Source organism: Vombatus ursinus, unplaced genomic scaffold (assembly GCF_900497805.2).
Source record: "Vombatus ursinus unplaced genomic scaffold, bare-nosed wombat genome assembly UNPS02004276.1, whole genome shotgun sequence".
Taxonomy (NCBI): Eukaryota; Metazoa; Chordata; class Mammalia; order Diprotodontia; family Vombatidae; genus Vombatus; species Vombatus ursinus.
Window position 1 is genome coordinate 1,120,442 of NW_020944054.1, and position 24,520 is coordinate 1,144,961.

The 24,520-nt window shown below is 47.4% G+C and overlaps 1 protein-coding gene and 1 pseudogene across 1 annotated transcript in view; both read left to right on the top strand.

The window, feature by feature from the left end:
* Positions 1–815: 815 nt before the first annotated feature.
* CLIC2 (chloride intracellular channel 2) overlaps positions 816–24,520 on the top strand; it is a 31,662-nt gene continuing 7,957 nt past the window's right edge. The window contains exons 1-2 of the mRNA XM_027877688.1: positions 816–1,067; positions 20,294–20,403. Of these exons, the coding sequence (XP_027733489.1) occupies positions 1,011–1,067; positions 20,294–20,403 (167 nt within the window). The 5' untranslated portion in view covers positions 816–1,010. The remainder of the gene's footprint in view (positions 1,068–20,293; positions 20,404–24,520) is intronic.
* LOC114054479 lies at positions 12,079–14,271 on the top strand (annotated as a pseudogene).

A 24,520-nucleotide genomic window follows, 5' to 3' on the forward strand; every position in this document is an offset into this window, starting at 1 on the left:
TGAGTGCCAGAAGTAGGATTTGAAATCAGATTCTCTGACTCCAAGCTGGGGGAAATTGATCTCTGATTACTTTTCTTGATCTCTCTTGCCCTTATTAGAATCTCTGCTTTTCCATCTCTAGTTTTTTAGCTCAGTTAAGCCTGGGAGCTTCTTCTGGATCAGTGTTGACTATCATACCTCCCCCACCACTCCCCTAATTAGTTAAAATCTGACCAACTCAGTTGGTTGGCAAGCATTGGGAGAGAAGTGAAATTTGCAAGCAGGCTGGGAAGTGACCCTTCCGTTTCTGCTCCCTGCCCCACTTCTTTTCCCTGTCTGCCAACAATGGGGCTCCTCAAGGACAGACACTGTTATGTGTGTGGTATGTGTTGAAATGGCGGGGTGGGGAAAGGGACAGGGAGATTGGAGAAAGGATATATATTTTCTTCCTCTTTAGGACAGGACAATTCAGTAAATGACCTTCCTTTCTGACTGAGAAAATCCAGGACTCCGGTGGTCTGTTTCCTGTAAGGGCTTTTGGGTGATGTCAGGTTATAGTAACAGAAAGGAGAGGTCCTTTTCTGGGCTTGGAGCCCAGGCCTCAGAGGGAGGTTTCAGGATAGCATTTGGCCCACTTGACAGATAAAAGCAGGGCTGTGGGGGTGTGCTGAATCTGTTCATGAGTGTGTGTGTGTGTGTGTGTGTGTTTTCTCTCTGATGCTGAGTCATGGCTCTGAGACCTCTCTGGTTAGGAACAACCACTCCCTTCTACCATACACGCCCCCTTTGGCCCCTCCTTGATTCAAAAGTTTAAAGTCAACAGGAAGAAGGAATATGAATTCAAGAACTTCCCCTAAGTGTTTCAAGTTTAGTCACCCCATATCTTGATAAAAGGGTCTGCCCCTAGTTCTAGCCCTTCCCAGCCAGAGCCTACTGAGAGGAGGTTGACTGCTTTCTGGGCATCAGACTGGGGTTCTGTGCTTTGGTGGGGGTGGGCTGCACACAGCTGGCAGTTCAGAAGGCAAGCTAAGATGGCAGGCTGGGGACCCAGCGCCAAACAGGAGCCTGAGATTGAGCTCTTTGTCAAGGTGAGTTTGCCTGGTGACCAATTTTCCGAGGGAGGGTGGGGTGGGGTGGGGTGCTGGTGGAAGGTAGCAGGAAGAAGACGTTTTAGCAGGGGGCATCAGGAGGCCATCTTTTTTGCTGGGAAGATGGACAGTTCTCAAAGCATGACTCTTTGGAGTTCCAGAAAGCAATCTGGGTAATTTGTCTTCACTCCAAGGTAGCAAGAATGAACAAATGTTGGGCTGCCAATCAGGAAGATCTAGGCTCAAATTTCACCTCCTGTGATCATTATCTGTGTAACTCTAGGCAAGTTACTTCCCCTCTGATTTTCTATTTCCTTTTCTATAAAATAGGAAGGAAGGAAGGAAATACACATTTATACAGCACCTACTATGTGCCAGGCCCTGTGCTAAGCACTTGGTCCTCACAACAATCCTGGGAGGTAGGAGCTATTATTATGCCAATTCTATAGATGGGGAAACGGAGGCAGGCAGTGGTGAAGTGACTTGCCCAGGGTCATACAGCTAGTCAGTGTCTGAAGCCACATTTGAACTCAGGTCTGCTGACTCCAGGCTCAGCACTCTGTGTACTGTGGCACCCCCAGATGCTTCACTGGGATACTAGGAATAAATAGGGATTAAAATGCCTATAGCAGATACTTTCCTTGGGGGTGGTTGTGGGATGGGATAATCACAACTTGTAAACTTTCTGTTGTTCTAGATCTCTCAGTTGCTGTTATTATCGAGTGAGATGAGCCCGAGTTGTCCACCATAGGCAGGGGAAGAGCACTGATTCTAGAACTAAGCAGCCAGGCAGATCAGAAGGATGGGCAGAGAGGCTGGAGCCAGCTGGGCTGAGAGTGGAGGAGATGGCCAAGACAAGCTCAGGCCAGCTCAGGGAGAGGCTACTTCCACTTTGGGCTCGATCTTGGAGTTTCCTTTGGAAAGCCCCTTCAGCCCCAGTGACATGCCAGGCACTGAACAAGGAAGCAATCAAGTCAAGCTTTCTCTATCTTCTCTTGCTTATTTCCAGCATTCTACATGGCTCAGCTGAAGTCCTAAATGACTCTGACACTTTCTATCTGTGTCATAAAAGAATCGGTCATTGGTAGAATGAGCAAAAGTCCCACCTCTGCCACTTATTAGGTGGGGGATCCTGGCAAGTCCCTTTCATTCTCCAGCCCTTGGTTTCTTCCTCTAGAATATGGGGATACTAATAATAGCTGATGTTGAACTAGTGCCTTAAGGTTTACATACATTAGCTAATCTGACCCACCCTGTTGGAATAAGTGCTTTTATCCCCATATTATAGAAGGAAAAAAAAAAAGACTCAGAGGTGAAGTGACCTACCCAGGGTCGCACAGCAAGAATGGGTCCAAATTCAGCAGGATTCAAACCCCTAGTCCCTCATTCTATCCCCATACCACATTGCTTGGACCTAATAATACCTCTCTCCACACCTCTCTGTCTTGAAGGAAAGTATTCCATTAACAACAGCAACAATTCTAGGGTCCTCAGGCTTCATAACAAAAGCCTGACCTCTGCACTCCTTTCCGGTGCTATTAACCCACACCATTGTTAAGCAAAAGAAGCTCTATGCCATGAGGTAGATGAGAGGGGCCAGATAACAGGTCAACCTCAAGGTGTTGTCCAGTTAGCTATGTGAAGAACACTTGAAGTAAACACCTAAGTGCTTCTCAACCTAAAAGTCAGAGGGGATCCCATAGCAACACAACTTCTAAGATGGTCAAAACAATTAAACAGATGGGCTGCCTGACTACCTGGAAGCTTCCTCTTGGTTTGGGTAATAGCTGAGATAGCCCAAGAGTCACTGTGTCCCAACCATAAAGCTCAGTGCCCGGCACCAAGCGCTTGATCAAAGATTGCTGATTGATAGGTTTAAGCCACCCTCAGAACTTGTCACATTCTGTACTGTGTTCTAAGTAGAGGCAGGCTAACAGATTTCCTCCTGGCCCAAGAGTCTAACATATTTGTCTCTGGAAGGAATAGTGATTTGTTTGTTGAAAACAGCTGGTGCTGGGGCAAGGCAATTGCTGAGACACTTTCAATCAGGAGGAGTTCACTACCTTGTAAAGGCAGACCATTCCATTCCATTGTTAGAAAGCTCTAGTTACCAAGTAGCTCTCCCTTAAGTTGAACTGAAATCTGTTTCCCTTTAACTCCATCTTGGTGGTGGTATTGCTCAGTCGTTTTTCAGTCATGTCTGACTCTCCATGATCCCATTGGGGTTTTCTTGGCAAAGATACTGAAGTGGTATGCCATTTCCTTCTCCAGCTCATTTTACAGATGAGGAAACTGAGGCAAACAGGGTTAAGTGAGTTGCCCAGGGTCACCCAGCTAGTAAGTGTCTGAGGCCAAATTTGAATTCAGGTTTTCCTGACTCCAGGCCCAGGACCCTATCCACTGCAACGCCACCTAGCTGTCCCAGGGTACATCTTGGTACTACTGTCCACCTATTGGTACTAGGTAGTTCTTTCCTCTAGGGCCAACCAAAACAAGGCAACTCTCCCATCACCCCTTGACATTTCTTCAGGCTCAACAGTCTCAGTTTCTTCATGAGCTCTCTCCCAGCTTTCCTTCCTTGGCTCCAGCAGATGACCTGGCTTGGGCTCTTTTTGCTCCATCATGATTCATGTCTTCCTGCCTCCAGCTGGACATTTATTCCTGTTCTGTCTTTCATCTTCACCTTCTCCCTTTCCACTGGCTCCTTCCTGTCTACCTGCAAACACTCAGCTCTCCTGTCGGGGACATGCTAGAGCCTGCTTACACAGGTTCCCAATAGTTATTGTCTGATTTTCAGGGTTTGAATTCTTGGTGTGGTGATTATCTAGACTTTAGAAAGTGATAGAGAAAATGTTCTTAATGCAGATGAAACTTCTATGTTGGCCCTTTTTTGTTCAATATTAACTAGCGCCCCCTTGCCTTCAGCCATTTAAAAAAAATCCTTCCCTTGACTTTCAAATTGTGCGTCACATAACTTCCTCTGTAAAATGGGCAGCTAAGAGTTGCCATTTCTGGAGCACAGGCAGCAGTATGCTTTCCCAACATGATCTTATTTGACCCTTGCACCAACCTGCAGAAGCTGGAGCTTATAAGATCATCTCCACTTTCAAGGCTGGCAAGTAAAGTGATTTGTCTGAGGCAGCCCTACTCTGAGTCTGGAGGACCAAAGGTTTCAAAACCTTTCCGTGTTCTCTAGTCAGCTTTTCCCGCCCATGTTCTTCTTTGGACTTTATCAGTTCTCTGTAACTCCCAGGCACCCAAAGACTAAGATTTGGCTGTTTATACACTTCCATTGTTGATTTTGTGAACAGAGGGGCAGCCTCCTCTATGCCCTGGCAATGTGTGATGCCTTGATCTGGCCTCTTGGGGCTCTGAGGAGTAGCATGATTGGGGAAATAGTTCAGGACAGCCACCTTGACTGGCCATCCATCCCCAGCAACTAGCTCACACAGTAGGTATTTCATAAAGGTTTTTTCAAAATGAATCCATTTTAGCTACCCATCAAGTGGGTTGCAGGCCTGGGAGCCTCTCCTGTCTCTACATTTCTTTTTCTATTTTGAGTCATCTGAGGGTTTTTGTAGCAACATCAACTCAAAAGTACACCAGTCACAGCTTCTTGGATTTCAGGGTCCAGGGTCTAGATTTGGTAAGGTAGAGGGGACCATTTTTTCAGGCACATGGAATAAAAACTGCCTCCAATTCCTTTTCTCTCCTTCCCTTCTGGCCAATTTTCCAGGGAACACTTGGGAGGTGTTTCACCAATCAGGTTGGGAATTTGTGTCGTGGCCCTTTAAATCAACACATCAACAAAAAAAAATAATAAAATTGGGTTTTCCCAGAAAACTTGGCTATGTTCTCCCTCCTCCTCACACCACCCCCTTGAATATTCTCTTGTGCCCAAAGGGTGCCCTCCCTTCCTGTTATGTCCGCTGTCAAATTCCATTCCCTCCCCCACTTCCCATGTTAGGGCTCTGTTTACTCCCTCCAGTTCAAGATGGATCTACTGTGTACTCTGACTTCCCTATACAGGCATCACAAAAGAAAGCTTGCTGCCAAAGAGACTGAGGAGGTTTCCTCCCGTCCTCCCCCGTCCCCCCCCCCCCCCCCCCCCACAGAAAAAAGCAACCAAAGCTGAGAGGACACTGCTCCGTCCCATCTAGGGAGAAAGAGACATGGAGCAAAATCTTACAAGAAATCCAGGAGTTCCAGAGCATTTGTAATGCTGTGTATTCTGGTTGAGAAAGAGCTAAAGGACAAAGGGCTAGTCTGTCCTCTTCCATAGAAATGGAGCTGAGAGGTCTGGGCATCTGAGAGGCTATTTAGAAGCTCAAGACTGGGACAGTTTAGAATCATAGAACAGGTGAAAGCTGGAAAGGTGAAAGTGGCCCTGTATCTGGGGGAGGCAGAGGAGCTCAATTGGAACCCCTGCTCTGTCACTCCCTGTGTGACCTTAGGTAAGTCACTTCCCCTCTCTGGGCCTTAGCTGTCAAATGGACTTGCTTCCACCTCTAAATCCTCTCTGATCAGTGTCCTCCTCTGTCAGATGAAGGGTCTGGACCAGTCAGTCAACACGCATTTATTAGGCATGTGTCAGGCACTGTGATAAATGCTGGGGGTACAAAGAAAGGCAAAAAACAATCTCAGTTCTTGAGGGGCTCAGTTTATGGGGGAGACAACAAGCAAATATGTATAAACAATCTATAGGCAGGAATAATTGCAGATCATTTTAGGGCAAGGCACTGGGTTGGGAAGGGGAGGGGACCAAGAAAGGCTTTCTATGGAAAGGCCTCCAGTGGGTCTCTATTGCCTCCAGGATCCAAAAAGAAAATACTCTGTGTGGTATTCAAAGCTCTTTATAAAGCAGCCCCCTCCTCCCTTTCCAGTCTTCTTACACCTTATTCTCCAGCATGTACTCTCTGATCCAGTAACATTGACCTCCTTGTCCTCTTGGCTCTGGGCATTCTCTAACTCAGGCAAACAGGGTGAATGAAGTGACTTGCCCAGGATCACAAAGCTAGTAAGTATCTGAGGTTAGCTTTGAACTCATGAAGATGAATCTTTCTGTTTCCAAGCCCATGCTCTATCCACTTGGCCACCTAGCTGTCCTTTGGTGATGAGATGACCAAGTGAAATAATATATATAGAGAAAAAACTCCCAGGACAGACCCTTGGGAGACACCCAGGGTTAGCAGGTATTACCTGGAGGAAAATGCAGTGAAAGAGATTGGGGATTTATTGGTTAGACAGGTAGGAGAACCAGAAGAAAGCAGTGTCACAAAAACTAAAGAAGAGAGAGAATCCAGGAGAAAAGTGAATGGACAGGGTCAGAGGCTGTGGAGAGGTCAAGAAGGATGAGGATTGAGAAAAGGTCATTGGATTTGGCAATTAAGAAATTGGTAGTAACTTTGGAGAGAGCAGCTCCAGTTGAATGATGAGGTCAGAAGCTGGAGTGAGAAGAAGTGAAGGCAGCAAGTATAGAAGGCTTTCTAAAGGAGATAAAAAAGAGGAGAGATGGCGGACGATAAGTAGTGGGAATCAAATGAGGGATTTTTAAGGCTGGGGAGATTTAGGTGGGGCTGTAGGCATCAGAGAAGGCGGCAGTAGATAAAGAGTTGTTGGAGAGTAATAAAAGCCCAAGTCACTTAACCCCAATTGCCTCGCCAAAAAAAACAAATAAAAAAAGAGTAATAAAAGAGTGGAGATGATAGAGGGCAGTCTGCTGGAGAGGAACAGATAAGTTCTCAGATCTCACCAGTTCCAGGGGTTCAGTTATCCCAGTTTTCTATCTGTAAAATGAAAAGGGTGGAGTGGATGATCTCTCAGTCCTCTCTTAGTTTGAACATTCTATATGTTAGTAAGGCTTATCTACCTGTAAGGATACTGACGCCCAAAATGGTGACTTGCCTGAGGTCAAAGTTCTCTTTGTCTTCAGGGAGCTTTTGGGCTCTCACAAGGTCTCAGTGTTTATTCCACAACTCATGGAGGGAGGTGTGAATTGAAAAACATATAGAGCAAAACCCTTCCATGACTTCCATGACTTAGCAAGCATTCTTCAAGAGCTGCTGTGGTCTAATACTTCATCACCTTGTGACCAACCAAATTGGAAAGAGGTGAGAGACCTGAAAAGATGGAGGAGGCATTTCCCAGCAAGGGGAATGTCAGGAATCAAGTCTCCCCACAGAAGGCAAGCAGAGTGGGAGTAGTTTGAGGGAAAGCTTGAGGCAGCCTTGAACGCTTTGGAGCAGAGAAGAACTGGGTGTGATGATTCAAAGGGCAAGAGAATGGAGGCTGGCACTTTCTTGGGAGATTATTACAGGATCTAGAAGGTTGGCAGGCCTGAGGACCAGCTATTGGTAGAGGTTTGGGTCAGAGAGGAGGCAGCATAGCTGGTTTGGGTTTTTTTGGCTTCTGCTGCACATTTTCCAGGGCTGCCTCTATAAGGATGGGAAGCTGGCCACGTCTGAGAAAGTGGGAGAAGACCGTGGCAGTGCTTGACAGGAGGTCACCGGGTTCTCTCTCACAGCCCTGGGCCAACATGGGAATTCTTCTCTTGATTTGGGGCCTGGAATTTGTCAGGATTCTGTAGCCTTTTACCCAGCTCTTTATCCATCCTCTAGTCCTCATCTGAACCTCAGCCCCTGAGTTGGGCTGCCCTGTGAGAAGGAACCTTGCTGCTGCACTGGGCTGGAGCGTGTGGGGGAAGGGAGTGGGGGGCAATGTCACTGACTCTAGGTCTGACTGCTGCCTCAGCAAAAACAACTAACTTGATGTGTGGGAGTGTGGGAGAAGAGGTGGGCAGAGGCATCCCCAGAGTCTGGATATATAAACTGGGGTGCCAGTGTTTCCCACCCCAAACTAGACCTTTGTGCAGTCAAATACCCAAGTTCTATACCCCAGAAGGCTGCAGCCTGGTGGAGAGGGGTGGCTCTCATCTCTCCCCAAACCTCATCAGGTCAGCACAGGGGAAGTGAGAAGATTAGGGATTTCATTGAGGAATATGCAATCTGAGTTGATAGTGGAAAATCCACTAAAAATATGACTAAGAATTGAGCTCCAATCTTAAGAAAGCACCTCTTTCAATATATTTATTATCCAATTAGAGAGCCTATCTACTGATGCTTTAATTGGACTTTTGGGTCCCTTAGTTTTTTTTGGTTATAAAATTCGTTACTTAGTTAAAATTTGATGGAGGTTTACCACTCATTTTTCTATTCAGAGGCAGGAGTGGTGAAAGGTCTTAGCCTTGGGACCAGTGGGAGCTGGAGCTGCTGCTGGATGGAAGCGGCACCTGGTGCTGCCCAGTGGGGCTGGCCATGCTGCCCACTTTATGTGTTGTTTGATGTTTTGATGTTGAAACCTGCATTGCAGTGCTTCTGCTCTTTTCTTTTTGCCTGGCTTTGGGGAAAGCTCCCATCAAAGGAGTAGAGGAATCCTCCTCTCATTTTAGAGTCTGTAAATACAGACAAGTACATGTCCTCCCAGCTGAAATGATAGGGCCCTTTGGATGTCCTGGTCCTGCCAGCCTTCCCAGACCACCCTGCTCCCACCTCCTCTGTTCCTGATTCATTGTCAGGATAACCAGCTGGTTTGTTCTGGCCTAAGAAGTTTCCCCAGACAACCGATTAGTTGCTGCTGGGGTACCCAGATCTTGACCTCCCTTCATGGGAGTCTCCTTCCCCAACACATGCAGCTAAGATGGCCTCTCTGCACCTGACTCTGGGCCTGTAGTCAAACCCGGGCCAGGTGGTGGCCGCACCAGACACTCCTCAGGTCCCCAGTTTGTTGCCTTAGTGCTTCCTTTAGTCCTGGGCAGGCAGGCACTCCCCCCCAGCCCCTGCCCATCTGGAGTGTGGTGGGAGCCAGAAAGAAAGGAGGGCTCAGTGAAGGATGAAGATGGAGGCAGTGAGTCGAGACCGGGGGGCCAGGGTTTCCCACCCCAAACTAGCCGTTGGAGCAGCCAAATCCCCAAGTTCTGTAGCCCAGGAGGCTGTGTCCCCTGCAGCCTGATGGGGATCAGGGGGCAGAGACTGGGAGCACGTGGGAAGGGAAGAGGAGGTGGCAGGGGGAGAAGCAGGGTGCAGGGAGATGGAGGAGGCTGCAGGAAGACTTTGGAGTGTAGAAAGACTAATAAAAATCTGACAAGCCTTCCCCCCTTCCCATTTTTTGATGGGGCAGAAGGCAGAACATTTTTACTCTTTCAACATTTTAATGCGTAGCATTCAAGTTAATGAACTATGCTCTCCCCATTTGAAAGAGTGACCTTTCAGATCCTCCAGCCCCTCCCCTGCTGGACTCTCCACTTGAGGCTGTTGGAGTGAACCTTGAGGCCACCTAGTAAAGAGTTAGGAGGTGAGGGCAGGGGGTCTCTATGGCCCCAGTCGCAGTGACCCTGAGGGCACATAGGAGGACAGATCCTCTCAAACCCCTCCATCTCCCCTCAGGGGTGCCCTGAGATAGCCTTGCTTGCAACAGTGGGGTAGCTCTCTCTTCTCCTTCCCTACCCAAAACTGCCAGGAGGTTCTCAGGGAGGATGGGAGACCTCCTGGGGTGGGTCATTGCACCAGATCTTCCTTCTGTAACCTCAACTAAAGCTGCCAGTAGATTCTCAGGAATGGTCTGAGGCCTTCGTGATGGCTTATTGGTTGATCTCCCTGGAGACCACAGAGGCCTTGAGACCACCTTGGATGGGCAAAAAATTCAGGTTCATGCACCAAGCAAAAGTCCATGAAGATTATCAGGGAGTATCTGAGATGTCCTTAAATGTGTAGCTATTAGGGGCAGCTAGGTGATGCAGTGGATAGAGCTCTGGCCTTGGAGTCAGAAGGACCTGAGTTCAAACCCAGCCTCAGACATTTGACACTTACTAACTGTGTGACCCTGGGTAAGTCACTTAACCCCAATTGCCTCACCAAAAAAGGAAAAAAAAATGTGTAGCTATTCTATCTCTTTCATCTCCTGCACCAACCAAGGCATTGTGAAAATTCTCAGGGAAGCCCTGAGGCCACCTGTGATAGACCATAGAGGGTAGCATGGCCTCAGCCACATCATCCCCTCCACCACCTGGATCCATAAGAAAGAGATTCAGGAAGCCTGGGGGCCCCCTTGCATAGACAACTGGGGGAGGCATCACTCTGTCTCTCCGTCCCCTGCACCACCTAGCACTCCATGGACAGCATCTGGTTGGACCTGAGGTGTCCTAGGATGGGCAACAGGTGGTAGTGGCAGTCTAACTAGTCCTTCTCTTCTTCTCACTGAGGGCTGGGCAGATGCCATATCTGAGGGCCTCATGACACCTCTAAAGCATGATGGACAAGGGCAGCACACCTATCCTTTCTTCCTTTCCCCTCTGGAGACTTCACAGCTATGCCTATAGGATGGTTTTCAGACTACAGACCCCGGAGGATGATCAGTTGTGGCCATACTCTCCCATGGTAACCTTGGAACACTGGCATTCTGAATAATTAAGTTTGCTCTGTAAATTTACAGCCTAAAGCAAGTATTCTATGTTCACATATACTTGGGGTCACAAACTTGCAAATCTGATCCTGCTTTAGAGGAATGATGATGATGATGATGATGATGATGACTACGCTGACAACTATGACTAGTGTTTATATGGACAGCTAGGTGGCACAGTGGATAGAGTGTTGGGCCTGGAGTCAGGAAGATTCATCTTCCTGAGTTCAAATCTGGCCTTGGACACTTACTAGCTGTGTGACCCTGGGCAAGTCACTTCATCCTGTTTGCTTCAGTTTCCTCATCTGTAAAATAAGGAGGAGAAGGAAATGGCAAACCACTCCAGTATCTTTGCCAAGAAAACCACAAATGGGTCACAGAGAGTTGGATATGACTGAAAAACAACAATGTTTATGTGGTGCTTTAAGGTTTGCAAAGTGCTGTACATAGGTCATGCCATTTATTATTTACAAAAATCTTATGAGGCAGGTGCTATCATTTTCCCCATTTTACAGATGAGCAAACAGAGGTTAAGTGACTTGCCCAGGGTCACATAGCTGGAAGGAAGGAAGGAAGGAAGGAAGGAAGGAAGGAAGGAAGGAAGGAAGGAAGGAAATGGAAGGGAAGGGAAGGAGGGAGGGAGGAAAGGAAGGGAGGAAGGAAGGAAGGAAGGAAATAAACATTCATACATCACCTACTATGTGCCAAGCACTCAGCACTTTACAAGTATTTTCCCATTTGATCCTGGGAGGTGGGTACTATTATTATCCCTATTTCACAATCGAGGAAAATGAGGCAGACAGGTGAAGTGACTTCCCCAGGGCCACACAGTTAGTCTGAGGCTGGATTTGACCTCGGGTCTTCCTGACTCCTGGCCCAGGGCTTAGTACACTGCATCACAGTAATTTTTTTAAAAAAATTTAATGTAAAGTAAAGGTAAAAAAAAAAAAATCTGTTTGGGAATTGATCGCGGTCAGCACCCATTCACCGGGCGCCCATCAGGCCGCTCGACAAGCCTGGCGGCGAGTGCTGGGAGTGCGGCTGTGTGCTCGGGTCCAAGCCCACGTTTACTATGGACCAAAAATGACAGAGCATCTTCGTCAAAACCCGAGGCGCCCCCCCCCCCCGCCCCCGAGCATCTTGTCTGTGGTCCCCCCTCCCCTAGGAATGCACCACCGAGGGCGAGCCCCTCGCCCGCGCCAGGCCCCCCGGTCCCCGGGCCCCGGGACCCGGCCAGGACCACGGCCACCTCCCCAGCTCCCGAGGCCGCCTCAGCGCCCCCGCCCCCAGCGGAGGGAGCGAGAGAAGGAGCGAGCGAGCCGCCCCTGGCCCTGTCGCCGCCCCCTCTGCCGCCGCCCCCTCTGCTGCGCCGCCGTGGAGCCGTTTTCGATTTCGATTTCGATTCCGATTCCGGTAGATTTTTGTCCCTCCGCGCTCGCCCTCTCTCCCCTCCCCTCCCCCCGCCCAGCCCCCACCCCGGCTCCAGACTGCGGCCCCCCCACCCGTTTCTTTCCTCTTGCCGGAAAGCTCGCGGAGGCGGCGGCGGCGGCGGCAGTAGTCTGTGGCCCTCCTCTTCCTCCTCCTCCTCTTCTTCCTCCTCCTTCCTCCTCGTCGGGAGGCAGCGGCGGCGGCGAGATGCATCCCAGCGCCCCCAGCTACCCCACGGCCTCGCTGTACGTGGGGGACCTGCACCCCGAGGTGAGCGAGGCGATGCTGTACGAGAAGTTCAGCCCGGCCGGGCCCATCCTCTCCATCCGTGTCTGTAGGGACATGATCACCCGGCGCTCCTTGGGCTACGCCTATGTCAACTTCCAGCAGCCGGCCGACGCCGAACGAGCCCTGGAGACCATGAATTTCGATGTCATCAAGGGCAAGCCGGTGCGCATCATGTGGTCCCAGAGGGACCCCTCCCTCCGCAAAAGCGGCGTGGGCAACATCTTCATCAAAAACCTAGACAAGTCCATCGACAACAAGGCTTTGTTCGATACCTTCTCCGCCTTCGGCAACATCCTGTCCTGCAAGGTGGTATGTGATGAAAATGGGTCCAAGGGCTATGGATTTGTACACTTTGAGACCCGAGAGGCTGCCGAGAGGGCCATTGACAAAATGAATGGGATGCTGCTCAATGACCGCAAGGTCTTCGTGGGGCGCTTCAAATCCCGCAAGGAGAGAGAGGCGGAGCTCGGGGCCAGAGCCAAAGAGTTCACCAACGTGTACATCAAGAATTTTGGCGAGGACATGGACGATCTGAGACTTAAGAGGCTCTTTGGTAAGTTTGGACCCGCTTTGAGCGTCAAGGTAATGACTGATGAAAGTGGCACGTCCAAAGGGTTTGGCTTTGTGAATTTTGAGAGGCATGAAGATGCCCAAAAGGCTGTAGATGAGATGAATGGGAAAGAACTGAATGGGAAAAAAATCTATGTGGGCCGGGCTCAGAAGAAAGTGGAGCGCCAGACTGAACTCAAGCGCAAATTTGAACAGATGAAGCAGGACAGGATCACCAGGTACCAGGGGGTAAACCTGTATGTGAAAAATCTCGATGATGGGATCGATGACGAGCGTCTGCGGAAAGAGTTCTCCCCATTTGGTACAATCACCAGCGCAAAGGTGATGATGGAAGGGGGCCGCAGCAAAGGCTTTGGCTTTGTGTGTTTCTCTTCGCCGGAGGAAGCCACCAAAGCTGTCACTGAAATGAATGGCAGGATCGTGGCCACCAAGCCCTTGTATATAGCTTTAGCCCAGCGCAAAGAGGAGCGGCAGGCTCACCTCACAAACCAGTACATGCAGAGAATGGCCAGTGTCAGAGCTGTGCCCAACCCTGTGATCAACCCTTATCAGCCTCCTTCAGGTTACTTCATGGCAGCTATTCCTCAGACTCAGAACCGCGCTGCCTACTATCCTGCTAGCCAAATCTCTCCTCTCAGACCGAGTCCTCGCTGGACCCCCCAGGGCGCCAGACCTCATCCATTCCAGAACATGCCCGGTGCTATCCGCCCAGCGGCTCCCAGGCCGCCATTCAGTACCCTGAGACCAGCTTCTTCACAGGTGCCGAGAGTGGTGTCCGCACGTGTGGCCAACACCTCGACTCAGACCATGGGTCCACGTCCAGCGGGGGCGGCTGCCGCAGGTACTCCTGCTGTCCGCTCGGTTCCACAGTATAAATATGCTGCTGGTGTTCGCAATCCTCAACAGCATCTTAATGCTCAACCGCAGGTCACCATGCAGCAGCCTGCCGTTCACGTGCAAGGTCAGGAACCTTTAACTGCTTCTATGTTGGCATCTGCCCCTCCACAAGAGCAGAAGCAGATGCTGGGTGAACGCCTGTTTCCACTCATTCAGGCCATGCACCCTACTCTGGCCGGAAAAATCACGGGCATGTTGCTAGAAATCGACAACTCCGAGCTTCTTCACATGCTGGAGTCTCCTGAGTCTCTGCGCTCTAAGGTCGATGAAGCTGTGGCGGTGCTGCAAGCTCACCAGGCGAAAGAGGCTGCCCAGAAAGCCGTGAACAGTGCTGCCGATGTGCCCGCTGTTTAAAAGAAAAGATGAGGGATGAGAAATGGAACCCCAGCTTCGTCTGAAGAAAAATGTCTATTGTGGGGGAAAAAAAAAACATTGCAAACTAAAGAAAAATGGGAAGGAAACTTTGAACTTGATGTACCAAGCAGATGCCAGGTCTAGCAAACTTAAATGCTAGTCCTAGATTACTTATTGATTTAAAAGAAAAAAAAAGGAAAAAAAAAGAAAAGAAACCCAAAAAATAGTAAAATTTAAAAACAAATTAATGTTTAATAGATGGGGTGGGGGGTGGGGGTGGGGGTGGGGAATTTTCAGCACAGTTGTTGTTGTTGTTCCGTCGTTTCAGTCGTGTCCAACTCTTTGTGACCCCATTTGGGGTTTTCTTGGCAAAGGTACTGGAGTGGTTTGTCGTTTCCTTCTCCAGCTCATTTGACAGATGAGGAACTGAAGCATTCCTGTCTTTAACTTTGTAATTCTTTATTGTAGAAAAGCTCAGAATATCACTGCTGTTTTAGGTAACAGAATTGATAGCTGAGCAAGGAAACATAATTTGAATTATAAAATTCTTGCTGTAATAAAAATTCCTTAAACAGTGATAAAACAAGTGCCAATTAGTCCCCCTCACCCCAGCCCGATTATAATTCCTTAGTAAGGAGGGGGATAGAGCATCGAGTGCAGGGTTTGTTGTGGGTTGGTGCTTTTTTTGGTTTGTTTGTTTTTTTGTTTTGTTTTGTCCTGTTTTTTTTTTCCCCAGGCCAGGAGAGATCTGAGTGTTTGTAGGTGGAAGGGAATAAGGTAGAAAAGAAGGAAGCAAGCTGAAGATAGGAGGAATAGAATGTGTGAGGTCAGAGCTCCTGAGAACCTCTCAGTAAAGCCCAAGTCTAGATGGCAGAGGAGGGATGAGAGGGTGGAGAGATTAGGAACTTGGAGAAGAGAAGGTTGGCAGCCATCCAGTAACCACTGTAGGGTAGTGTGCCAGGCAATCAATGAGAGATTAAAAGAAGAACTGGCAAGTAGTGACAAGGGACCACGGTTTGGAAAGGAGTCCTGGAGAAGGTGGCTGGTGAACCAGGCCTAAAGCAAGTATAGCCCAGGCTCCCTTCAAATGTGGGCCCCTGAGAGTGAGACTGAGGTTTGAGGTATACCTCAACTCTGTGTCTGTTGAAAAGTGTGGTTTGGGAGGCCCTAGCCAATGCTTCTTTTCTACCATAACAAACTGGGAGGTGGGGGTGGGGGTGTTGCTCTGGAAGACATAAACTCAAAACAAAGATATTTCATGAAACAGAATAGTGAGGAACTGTCCTCTATACTATGAGACTCCAAAACACCAAGTAACTGACAAATGTGGGTTTAGCCCGAACATCAGCAGGTATGGGAGATATATCCAATGCTTCTGGGGCCTGGGCTGCTTTCTCCTTAAAGGGACCAGGTCAGCTTACAAATGGGGTTGGTCCTAAGGCTTCTTCATCTCCTGAGGCAGGAAAAAGCCCAGCGTGTATGGGGTTGGTGTTCCTGAGATTTGGCATTGTTCCCACTGCTCTGCAGGATTTCCTTCTGACCAAGCATTGCTGCCCTGGCAAATAACAGTGTGTGTTTTTATTAAATTGTTTCCTTTTAATAACACTGAGTAAATTTATTTTGATCACAGTTCTAGAGCATAGACTAATGCCCACGTAAGCGGTACCCCAGGCTGAGTCTTCTGCTTAGGCCTCAGGGCACCCAACATGGTTAGGAGGGTGCTAGCCTACTCAGTCTCAATGGGGGCAGGGGGCGTGGGGCGGGGGCTCCTTGTGGATGGTGAGGTATCTTTGGCAACTCCACTTCCCTGAACAACTACCTCCAAAATCTTGACCTTCATTAGAATGGATCCTGGTTGGGAAGTGACATACGGCAAAATTCTTCTCCCACACTTTGGTCAATGTAGAAAGGTTCTGGTTGCTGGTTAGGTCTGCCTCTGAATACCTGGTAAGATGGTCAGATACCACAAAGATGTTATTTGGCTTTTTTCTATCTCTTTCCAGAGATTTAAAAAAGAAGAAAAAAAAAAGGCGATACCTCCAAGCTCCAGAGGCTTACTGATACCTCTACTCTCCAGAGAAGCAATATGGGGCAGGTGTTTTCCTTTGAATGCACCAAACACATCGCACACATCTTCCATTTATCTGCTGCCATCTTGGGCTGGAGTAGAATCAGTCCCATAGCAGCTGGAGAGGCCTACCTTGGCCCAAGTACCCAGAATCAAGCTGTAGTGTTTTCATGGCTATATGCCTTTGGTGGCACCAACTGCTTTCATGTCCTTTGCATCTGATCACTTCCCATCTGCTGGTACATCCTTTTGTAGCCCCAAATCTGCCATTCTCTTAACAGTAGGGTGCTAAGCTCTGGGAAATGAGGTTAGAGTCAATGTTCTCTCCTTACAATTTTCTCTCCTTACAGACCAAGAGAGGGAGTGTCATTTTCATAAGGAGAAAGAATAGAAAAGTAACAAGAGAGGGAAGCAGCATTAAGTGCAGGGTTTGGTGTGTTGTTGCTACTGCTGCTGTTGTTGCTGTTGTCGCTGTTGTTGTTGTTGTTTTTAAGAAAAGGTTCCTCTGAATGTAGGCAGAAGGGAATAAGGATGTGAAAAAAGAGGGAGAGACTAAAGACACAATGGGCCCTGGGGAGTGTGTGAGCTTAAGGTCCCTGAGAACGTCTCAGTAAAGCTCGAGTCTGACTGACATCGATGGAGATGGGGAAGCGATTAGGCAATTCCACAGAGAAATCTGGCGATGGACCAGTAGCCACAATTGGATGGTGTGCCAGGCAATCAATGAGAGATTTCGAAAGGACTAGCCAGCAATGGCAAGGACCAAATGAAAGTTGGCCAGCAGACTGGAAAGGCTTTGAGGAGGCAGCCAACTCAGTGCTATGATTTCAAGCAAGTGTGGCATTTGGGGGGAGGAGGAATGAAGACATTTGGGTATATGGAGGGGTGGGCCAGGGATTGAGGGAAGAGTATGTGTAAATTCATGGAAGTACAGAGAATCGCCTTAGGAGAAGAACCTGGGAACAATGTTCTGGGTTCAAGGTGCTAATTTTCAGAGGTGGGAGAGGTAATTAGTCTCCCCTATTTGCTCCCTTTTATAGCAAAAGATTGCTGAGCGAATGGTTATATGGTCTGTCCGTAGGGAGGAAATACCAAGTCACATATCCTAATGCTATTTATTGAAAGATATAGGTACATATTGGGAGGTAGCTTGATACAATAGGAAAAAAAACAAAACAAAACCTTGCTTTTGTAACAGGGAGAACCTGGATTCAAATCCTAGCTCTGCTGCTGCCTATCTGCATGCCCTCTGACAAGTCACTTAACCTCTCTTGGCCTCAGTTTCCTCACCTACAGAATAAGGGGCTAGGACTAGATGACTTCTCAGATCTGTCCAGCCCTAAATGCTATGATATGCAAGGAAAAGCTGGATGCCCACTCATCAGGTATCAATGAGTCAATCAAGGAGCATTTATTAAAGACCTAGTATATAGCAAGCGCTTTTCTCAAAGAGGCTTACATTCTGTCAGGGAAGACAACATGAGTGTAACCCAGGGCTCAAGCCTATTGTAGAGTTGTTGAGAGTGAGCTTGGGAGAGAAGAAATTCTTGTTTTGGCTTCCAGCTTCAAGATGGGTCACATGTGCTTCCAAGATCTCTTCAGAGAGAAGTACCTGGAGGGAGAGAAAGACCATAGAGGCACATAGAGGAGCTGGCACCTCGATCACGTGCCTATTCCTGGCACTAATGGGGTACATTAGTGACAGGGGAATTTCCCCCTGGATGAGCTATCTCATTCCCAGTGGAAGAACTCATTCTGGGTATTGTCTGGTATATTCGAATTAGTATAACTTCTCTGACTTTTTGCTATGAGGTTGGAGAAATGTGTTTATTTGCTATTCGCTCTATGTAATAGTCTTTGTGTGACTAGCATTGGTGGAAAGGGGGTCAAGCCTTCAGACAGGGCTTAGGGCAATGCTGTCAAACTCAGATAGAAATGGGAGCCACTAATTGGTTAAAAGAAAAAGATCCCCGTGGGCCACATTTCAACTTAGTTTTAAAATGTAATGTTATCTACATTTTATTGTATTTTTGTTTTTTAAAAATATTTCCCAATTCCATTTTGATCTGGTTCAGACTGTACTGGGGAGTGTTGCGGGCTACATTCAGGCCATGAACCTTGTGTTTGACACCTCTGGTTTAGGGCACTCCTCATCAAGGGATAACGGCCACAGGAGCATACTTCGAACCTAAAAAAATTATTTTCCTAAAAAAAAAAATTATTTCCCTTAGACTAGCAATATAATGGGACTAGGTGACAGATATTATTTTTAGCCCAGCCTTCCCTCTCTGAGGGAAGTGGTCAACTTCATGGCCCCAATCTCTTGCTCCCTGCTTGACAGGTAGCAAAACTCCCTTGGAGAAGGGAGACTCCAGAAATATCTATTAATGGCTCCCTTTGAGCCACATTTAGACCAACCCATGTGTACACATATAACCTACGTGGTAACACACACATACCCTACGTATGCATGAAAATGGCTGGCTAGGAGAGCCTACGAGTAGGTTTGTGGAACTAGAGGCCATGGTCATCCATCCCCTCTCCCTACTGAAGGCATTCTGCTTCCTCTACAACACACTGAAATGCAGCAGAATATATACACAAGCATGAATTATTTTCTAAAAGGACAGTCCCAGTAGGGCCTACCAAATATTTGTATTGTAACCCCACCAATCAAGTCTAGCTGTCAAATGACTAGGTAATAAAGCTGCCCAGGAAGCTAGGCAAGACAAAAAGTGGCCTAAACCACTGATGCATCTGGCATCTGATGTCATTCAATCAAAACTGCTCTCTTCAGGGTTACTAATCATCTCAATTGCTAAAGTTAATGACCTTTTCTCAGTTCTCCCTCTTGACTTCTCTGCAGCCTTTGACACTATCGATCACTCTCTTCTCTTGGATACTCTCAAGCTTCTCTCTGACACTGCTCTCTCTCTCTCTCTCTCTCTCTCTCTCTCTCTCTCTCTCTCTCTCTCTCCTGGTTCTCCTTCTACCTGTCTGACCACTCCTCTGTCTCCTTTGCTGGATCTTCAGCTAGGTCGTGTCCAGTAACTCTAAGTATCTCCCAAAGGTCTGACCTGGCCCTCTTCCTCTAGATTACCTTGCTTGGTGATCTCAGCTCCCATCATCTCTATGAAAATGACTTCCTTCCTTTATAAGCTATACCATCTTTCCTGACCTCCAATCTCACATCTCCAAATGCCTTTCAAACATCTCAAACAGAATGTCCTGTAGTCATCTTAAACCCAACATGTCTGGAACAGAATTCTATCTTTCCCCCCAAACCCTCCGCTCTTCTGAACCTTTCTATTACTGCCAAGACTACCACCAATCTCCCAGTCACCCAGGCTGACAACCTTGCTAACATCCTCTGTTCCTCACTTGCACTCATCCCACATAGCCAATCACTTGGCAATGCCTGGCATGTCTACCTTTGTACTAGCTCTCATCTAGGTGCTCTAACACTGCCACCACTCTGATTCATGCCCTCGTCACCTTCTGCCCAAACTGCTGCTGCTGGCCTTCCCTGCCTCAAGCCTTTTTCTCCTGCAGCCCATCTTCCTCGGCTGCCAAAGTGTTGGTCTGAGTAGGCTGCTCTCCTCAATAAACTCCAGTTTCCCTCTTTGCTCTAGGACCAAATATACAATCCTCTGTTTGGCTTTGGAATCTCTTCATAACCCGGCCCTCTCCTACGTCATACTCCACTCACATGTGATACTCTCTGTCTCTGTCGCTCTTCACTGACTATCCCCCATTCCTGCCATGCTCCCTCTCCTCACCTCCACCTCCTGGCTTCCCTGGCTTCCACTCAGCTCAGATCTTCTCCTCTTCCCTCCCCTGTCCGCCCTTCCATTCGCCTCCCAGATTACCTTTCATTTACCCTATCTCCATCTTATTTGTATATATGTGTCTGCATGTTGTCTCCCCAATTAGAATGTGAGCTCCTCCAAGTTGGGAGCCATTTTTGCCCTTCTTTGGATCCCCACTGATTAGCACAGGCTGGGTACACAGTAAACCACTTAATAAGCGCTCATTGATTTAGCTAAACTTTTGGGATTAACTTGCTACACTCTCTATTTTAAATATGAAAACAAGATTGTGGAGTTGCTTTTTTCTCCACTTTCAGCTAAAGATGTCTTATGTTTCCTTTTTCATCCCTTGACAGGCTGGTTTTGATGGGGAGAGCATTGGAAATTGTCCCTTTTGCCAGCGCCTCTTCATGGTCCTCTGGTTGAAAGGAGTCAAGTTCAATGTGACAACTGTTGACATGACCAGGTGAGAGAAAGCAGGACCTGTTTGATAATGGGGCCCAAGATTGACCGAGACAGAAGTGAAGGACTGCCTCGACCCTGTGCTTGGCCCAGTTATGACAAGACTGGGAGAATGGCATATCATGCCACCATAGGACTTCTCAGGTTCAACTGGTGATAATCTAGCATGTTATGTGACCTTCGCTTTTGGTGGAACCTAGAGCGTCACTTCACATTAGGTCATTTCAAAAAGATCTTTTACTACAAGATAGATGTTGAAAGGGAGCATTGAGTGTGGGATAGAGCACTTGGAGCCAGTTTTTCAGTTGGGTCTGATGCTTCATGACCCCGTGGACCTATATCCATAGGGTTTTCTTGGCAAAGAAACTGGAGTGGTTTGCCATTTCCTTCTCCAGTGGCAAACAGAGGTTAAGTGACTTGTCCAAGGTCACATAGCTGGGAAGTTTCTGAGGCTGGATTTGAACTCAGGTCTTCTTGACTCCAAGCCCAGCACTCTAGCAACTTCACTACCCAGCTGCCTAAAGCCAGGAGTACCTGGATTCAAATCCTACCTCTGACACAAGGACCCTGGCCTAATCACTTAAGCCCTCAGTGTCCCAGGGAACTCTCTATAACAAGCTACTTCTGTTATGTACTTATGCCATGCCCAGCACTATGTTAAAGGAGTATGCACTTAGGAAAATCCCTACACCAATAAAATCACAGGTCGGCCCTCACCCCCTACATTAGACACTAGTGCACAATATGAGGCACATGAAGAAACATGTTCAGTTATTGAAGTTTCCATCCCACCCCAAGCTGATGTCACTGGTCTTTCCCAGTTGCAGGTAAGCCTAGAAACCTGGGAAACAAGATCTGTGAAGACTCCATCAGCCTCCATAGGCAGTGTAGCATTGGAAACAAAGAACTGGACTGGTAGTCAGGAAGACCTGGGTTCAAATCCAGCCTCAGAAACTTCCTAGCTGTGTGACCCTGAGCATGTCACCTAAAGTCTGTCTCAGCTTCCTTATCTGAGGACAACTCAACAGGTCTAAAACGGAACTTGTTATCTTTCCCTCTCTCTGCCTAATTACTGCCTAATCTCTGCCAATCTTTCCAGTGCCTCAGGTTCTTATAGTTGGCATTCTCCTCAGCTTCTGAGTTGCCCTCACCACCCCATATCTGATCAGTTGCCAAGCCTTGACATGTCTACCATCACAACATATCTCTTGCATCCAGAGCCTTCTCTCCACTCACGCAGCTACGACCTTAGTTTAAATCCTCATTACCTCTCACCTCAATCATCACAACAGCTTCCTAATAGTTCTCCTCACCTCAAGTCTCTCACCATCCCAGTCTATCCTACATTCTGCTGCCAAAGTCATTTTCCTTAAATGTAGATCTGACCATGTGACTCTTCTGCTTACCCAACTCCAGTGGTTCCCTATTGCCTCTAGGATCAAATAGAATCACCTCTATTTAGCATTTACAACCCTTTGCAGCCTGACCCCAGCCCATTTTCCCAGCCTTCCTTTCCCATGATCTGCCATTAAGACACTGTTTCTCACTCATGCATGACACCCCACCTCCAAGCTCTCTACCTTGGTCCTGGCTATTTCCCATGTCTCCTTACCACTGCCCCAGAGAGTCCCTTTATTCCTTTAAGATGGGTCTTGGGCACCATCTTCTGCAAGAAGCCTTTCTTGATTCCCCCAGCTGTTAGTGCCCTTCCTCCCAAACCACCTTGTACTTAATGTGTGTGTGTGTGTGTGTGTGTGTGTGTGTGTCTGCATGTAACATATTGGTTTACTTTCTATTTATGCTATATCCATTTGTATATGTCCTTGTCTCTTCTTTGGCCTGTAAGTACCTTATGAGTAGGAATTGTGTGTCTATCCCTAGTGCTTACTTAGTCCAGTGCCTTCTCATAGTAGGTGTTGACCGATTGCTTAATTGATCTAGAAAGGGAGATAAGTACACACTTATTAGTGTGCCATTTACAGGGCTGTTATGAGGATGAAATGAAATCATGCATGTAAAGCACTTTGCTATCTGAATTGCAATTCTTGTCATTATTCATTATTCTCATTAGAATCTGGAGGCCAGTTAGTTTCTGTCCTCTAAATCCTCCCCCAGAATTACAGAATTGGGAGGGATCCAGTGGCCATCTCTGACCATAAGCCCCCTCTATAGCAAGTGGCTAGCAGCCCCCCCGCTCTAAGGTCTCTGTACAGGGAGGCCCTCCTTGTCTCAAGGCCACTAGCATCCACATTTACTCTCCAAGGACAGTTGGAATACCTTTTAAGTACAAATTCACCTTGTGTGCCCAGGGCAGGAGCTTAGGGCTTTTCACCTCCTATACCAGAGTACAGGCCTCATAGTCCTCTGGCCTATCATTTTATCCATTTCTATGCATTGCTTCATCAAGGCTCCCCAAGACCCCTTTTGAGGGGGATGGTGTGCCAGGATCATCACATACTATTTTGGCAGGTTCTCTCTTCAAATCTACTTTGGCCCAAGCCAAGAGGAAAATAGTCATTTGAAAAGGTAACCCAGTAATTGGGGGGAAAATAAAATATTAAATAAAGAAAAAATAGAAAGGTGGCACAGATTACACATGCATTATCTCATTTGGTAATCACAGCCACCCTGTGGAATAGGCACTCTCATTACCCTCATTTTATAGATGAGACAGTTGAGGTTCAAAGAAAGACTAACCCTTTGCCCAGGGTGACACAACCCATCCAAGTGTCTGGCTCAGGATTTGGAGTAGGCTCTTCCTGATAGCCATGGTATTGGGTTATTTGGCTAGATATTAAGTTATACCTCCCTGACTCCATCCACATCCCTCATGGTTTGACTTCTCCCATGCACTTTCTCATTTGTATTCTGGTTATTCATGTGCATGTCACATTCCCCTAATAGATTATACATTCCTTGAGGAATTTTAAAATAATTGTTTTTCATCTTACTATCTCCCAAGAAATATTTTTTGAATTCAATTAAATCCCAGAGAAAAGAAGATGGATCATCTCCCAAATTCCATTTACTGACTAAGGTCCACTATGAATTTGTGTTATCTAATCATAACTGGGCATTCATTGCAGCAAGGCAATCCTCTCAAATCACTTAATTTGATCACTGATGATGACCCTGGCACAGATGACAGGATGACTGCCCTTCAGCCTTCACAGGAAGTCTTGGGGAACCTGTGCTTGCCAGGACACCCACAGCAGCTATTCCAAACCTTCTTGCTATTCCTCAAGCCTCCCATTGCACCATTCTCTCACTTGAAGACCTAGAATCATACTCCACCAAAAAAAAACCAAAACTGAGGCCAGTCAATGGGTTCCCCATTTTCTCCTCTTTATCATCTCCTATAACTCATATGTCTTCTTCCATTATTTCCTCCTCCATTCTGGTGTCTAGTCTCTGGCCCTTCTTCTTGCCCAGGCCAGTCCTTCTAAGTACAGCTATGATCCCATCCCCTCCTGTTTTTTCCTGTAGACTGCCCTTCTTATCATTCCCAATGTTTTATCTTCAACTTCTCCCTACCTATCGGTTGCTTCCATGCTGCCTACAAGCACTCACATGTCTCCCTTATCCTTAAAAAAAATTCTCATTTGATTCAACCATTTCTGCTAGCTATTGTCCTATGTTTCTTTGACAAAGCTTTCCACATTTGATGCCTCCACTTCTCTCACTCTTTTCTAAACCCTCTGTAGTCTGGCCTCATCATTCACTTAAGATAGTGAATGATGAGGCCACTATCATCTTTCCAAAGTTATCAAACCAATGGCCTTTTCTCCATCCTCATTCTCTTTGACCTCTCTGCAGCCTTGGGCACTGTGGGTCACCTTCTCCTTATACATACTCCCTCCTCTCTAGGTTTTCAGGACACTAACTCTCTTCTGGTTTTCTGTCTACTTTGCTGACCACTCCTTGTCAGTTCCCTTTACTGAATTTTCATGCAGATCATGCCCACTAACTCTGAGCCTCTGTTCTAGGCCCTCTTCTCTTCTCCCTCTATACTCTTATCACTTGGTGATCTCATCAGCTCCCCATGGATTCAATTATCATTTCTATGCTGATGATTTCTAGGTCTTTTTAATCCAACCATAACCTATTTCTTGATCCCTGGG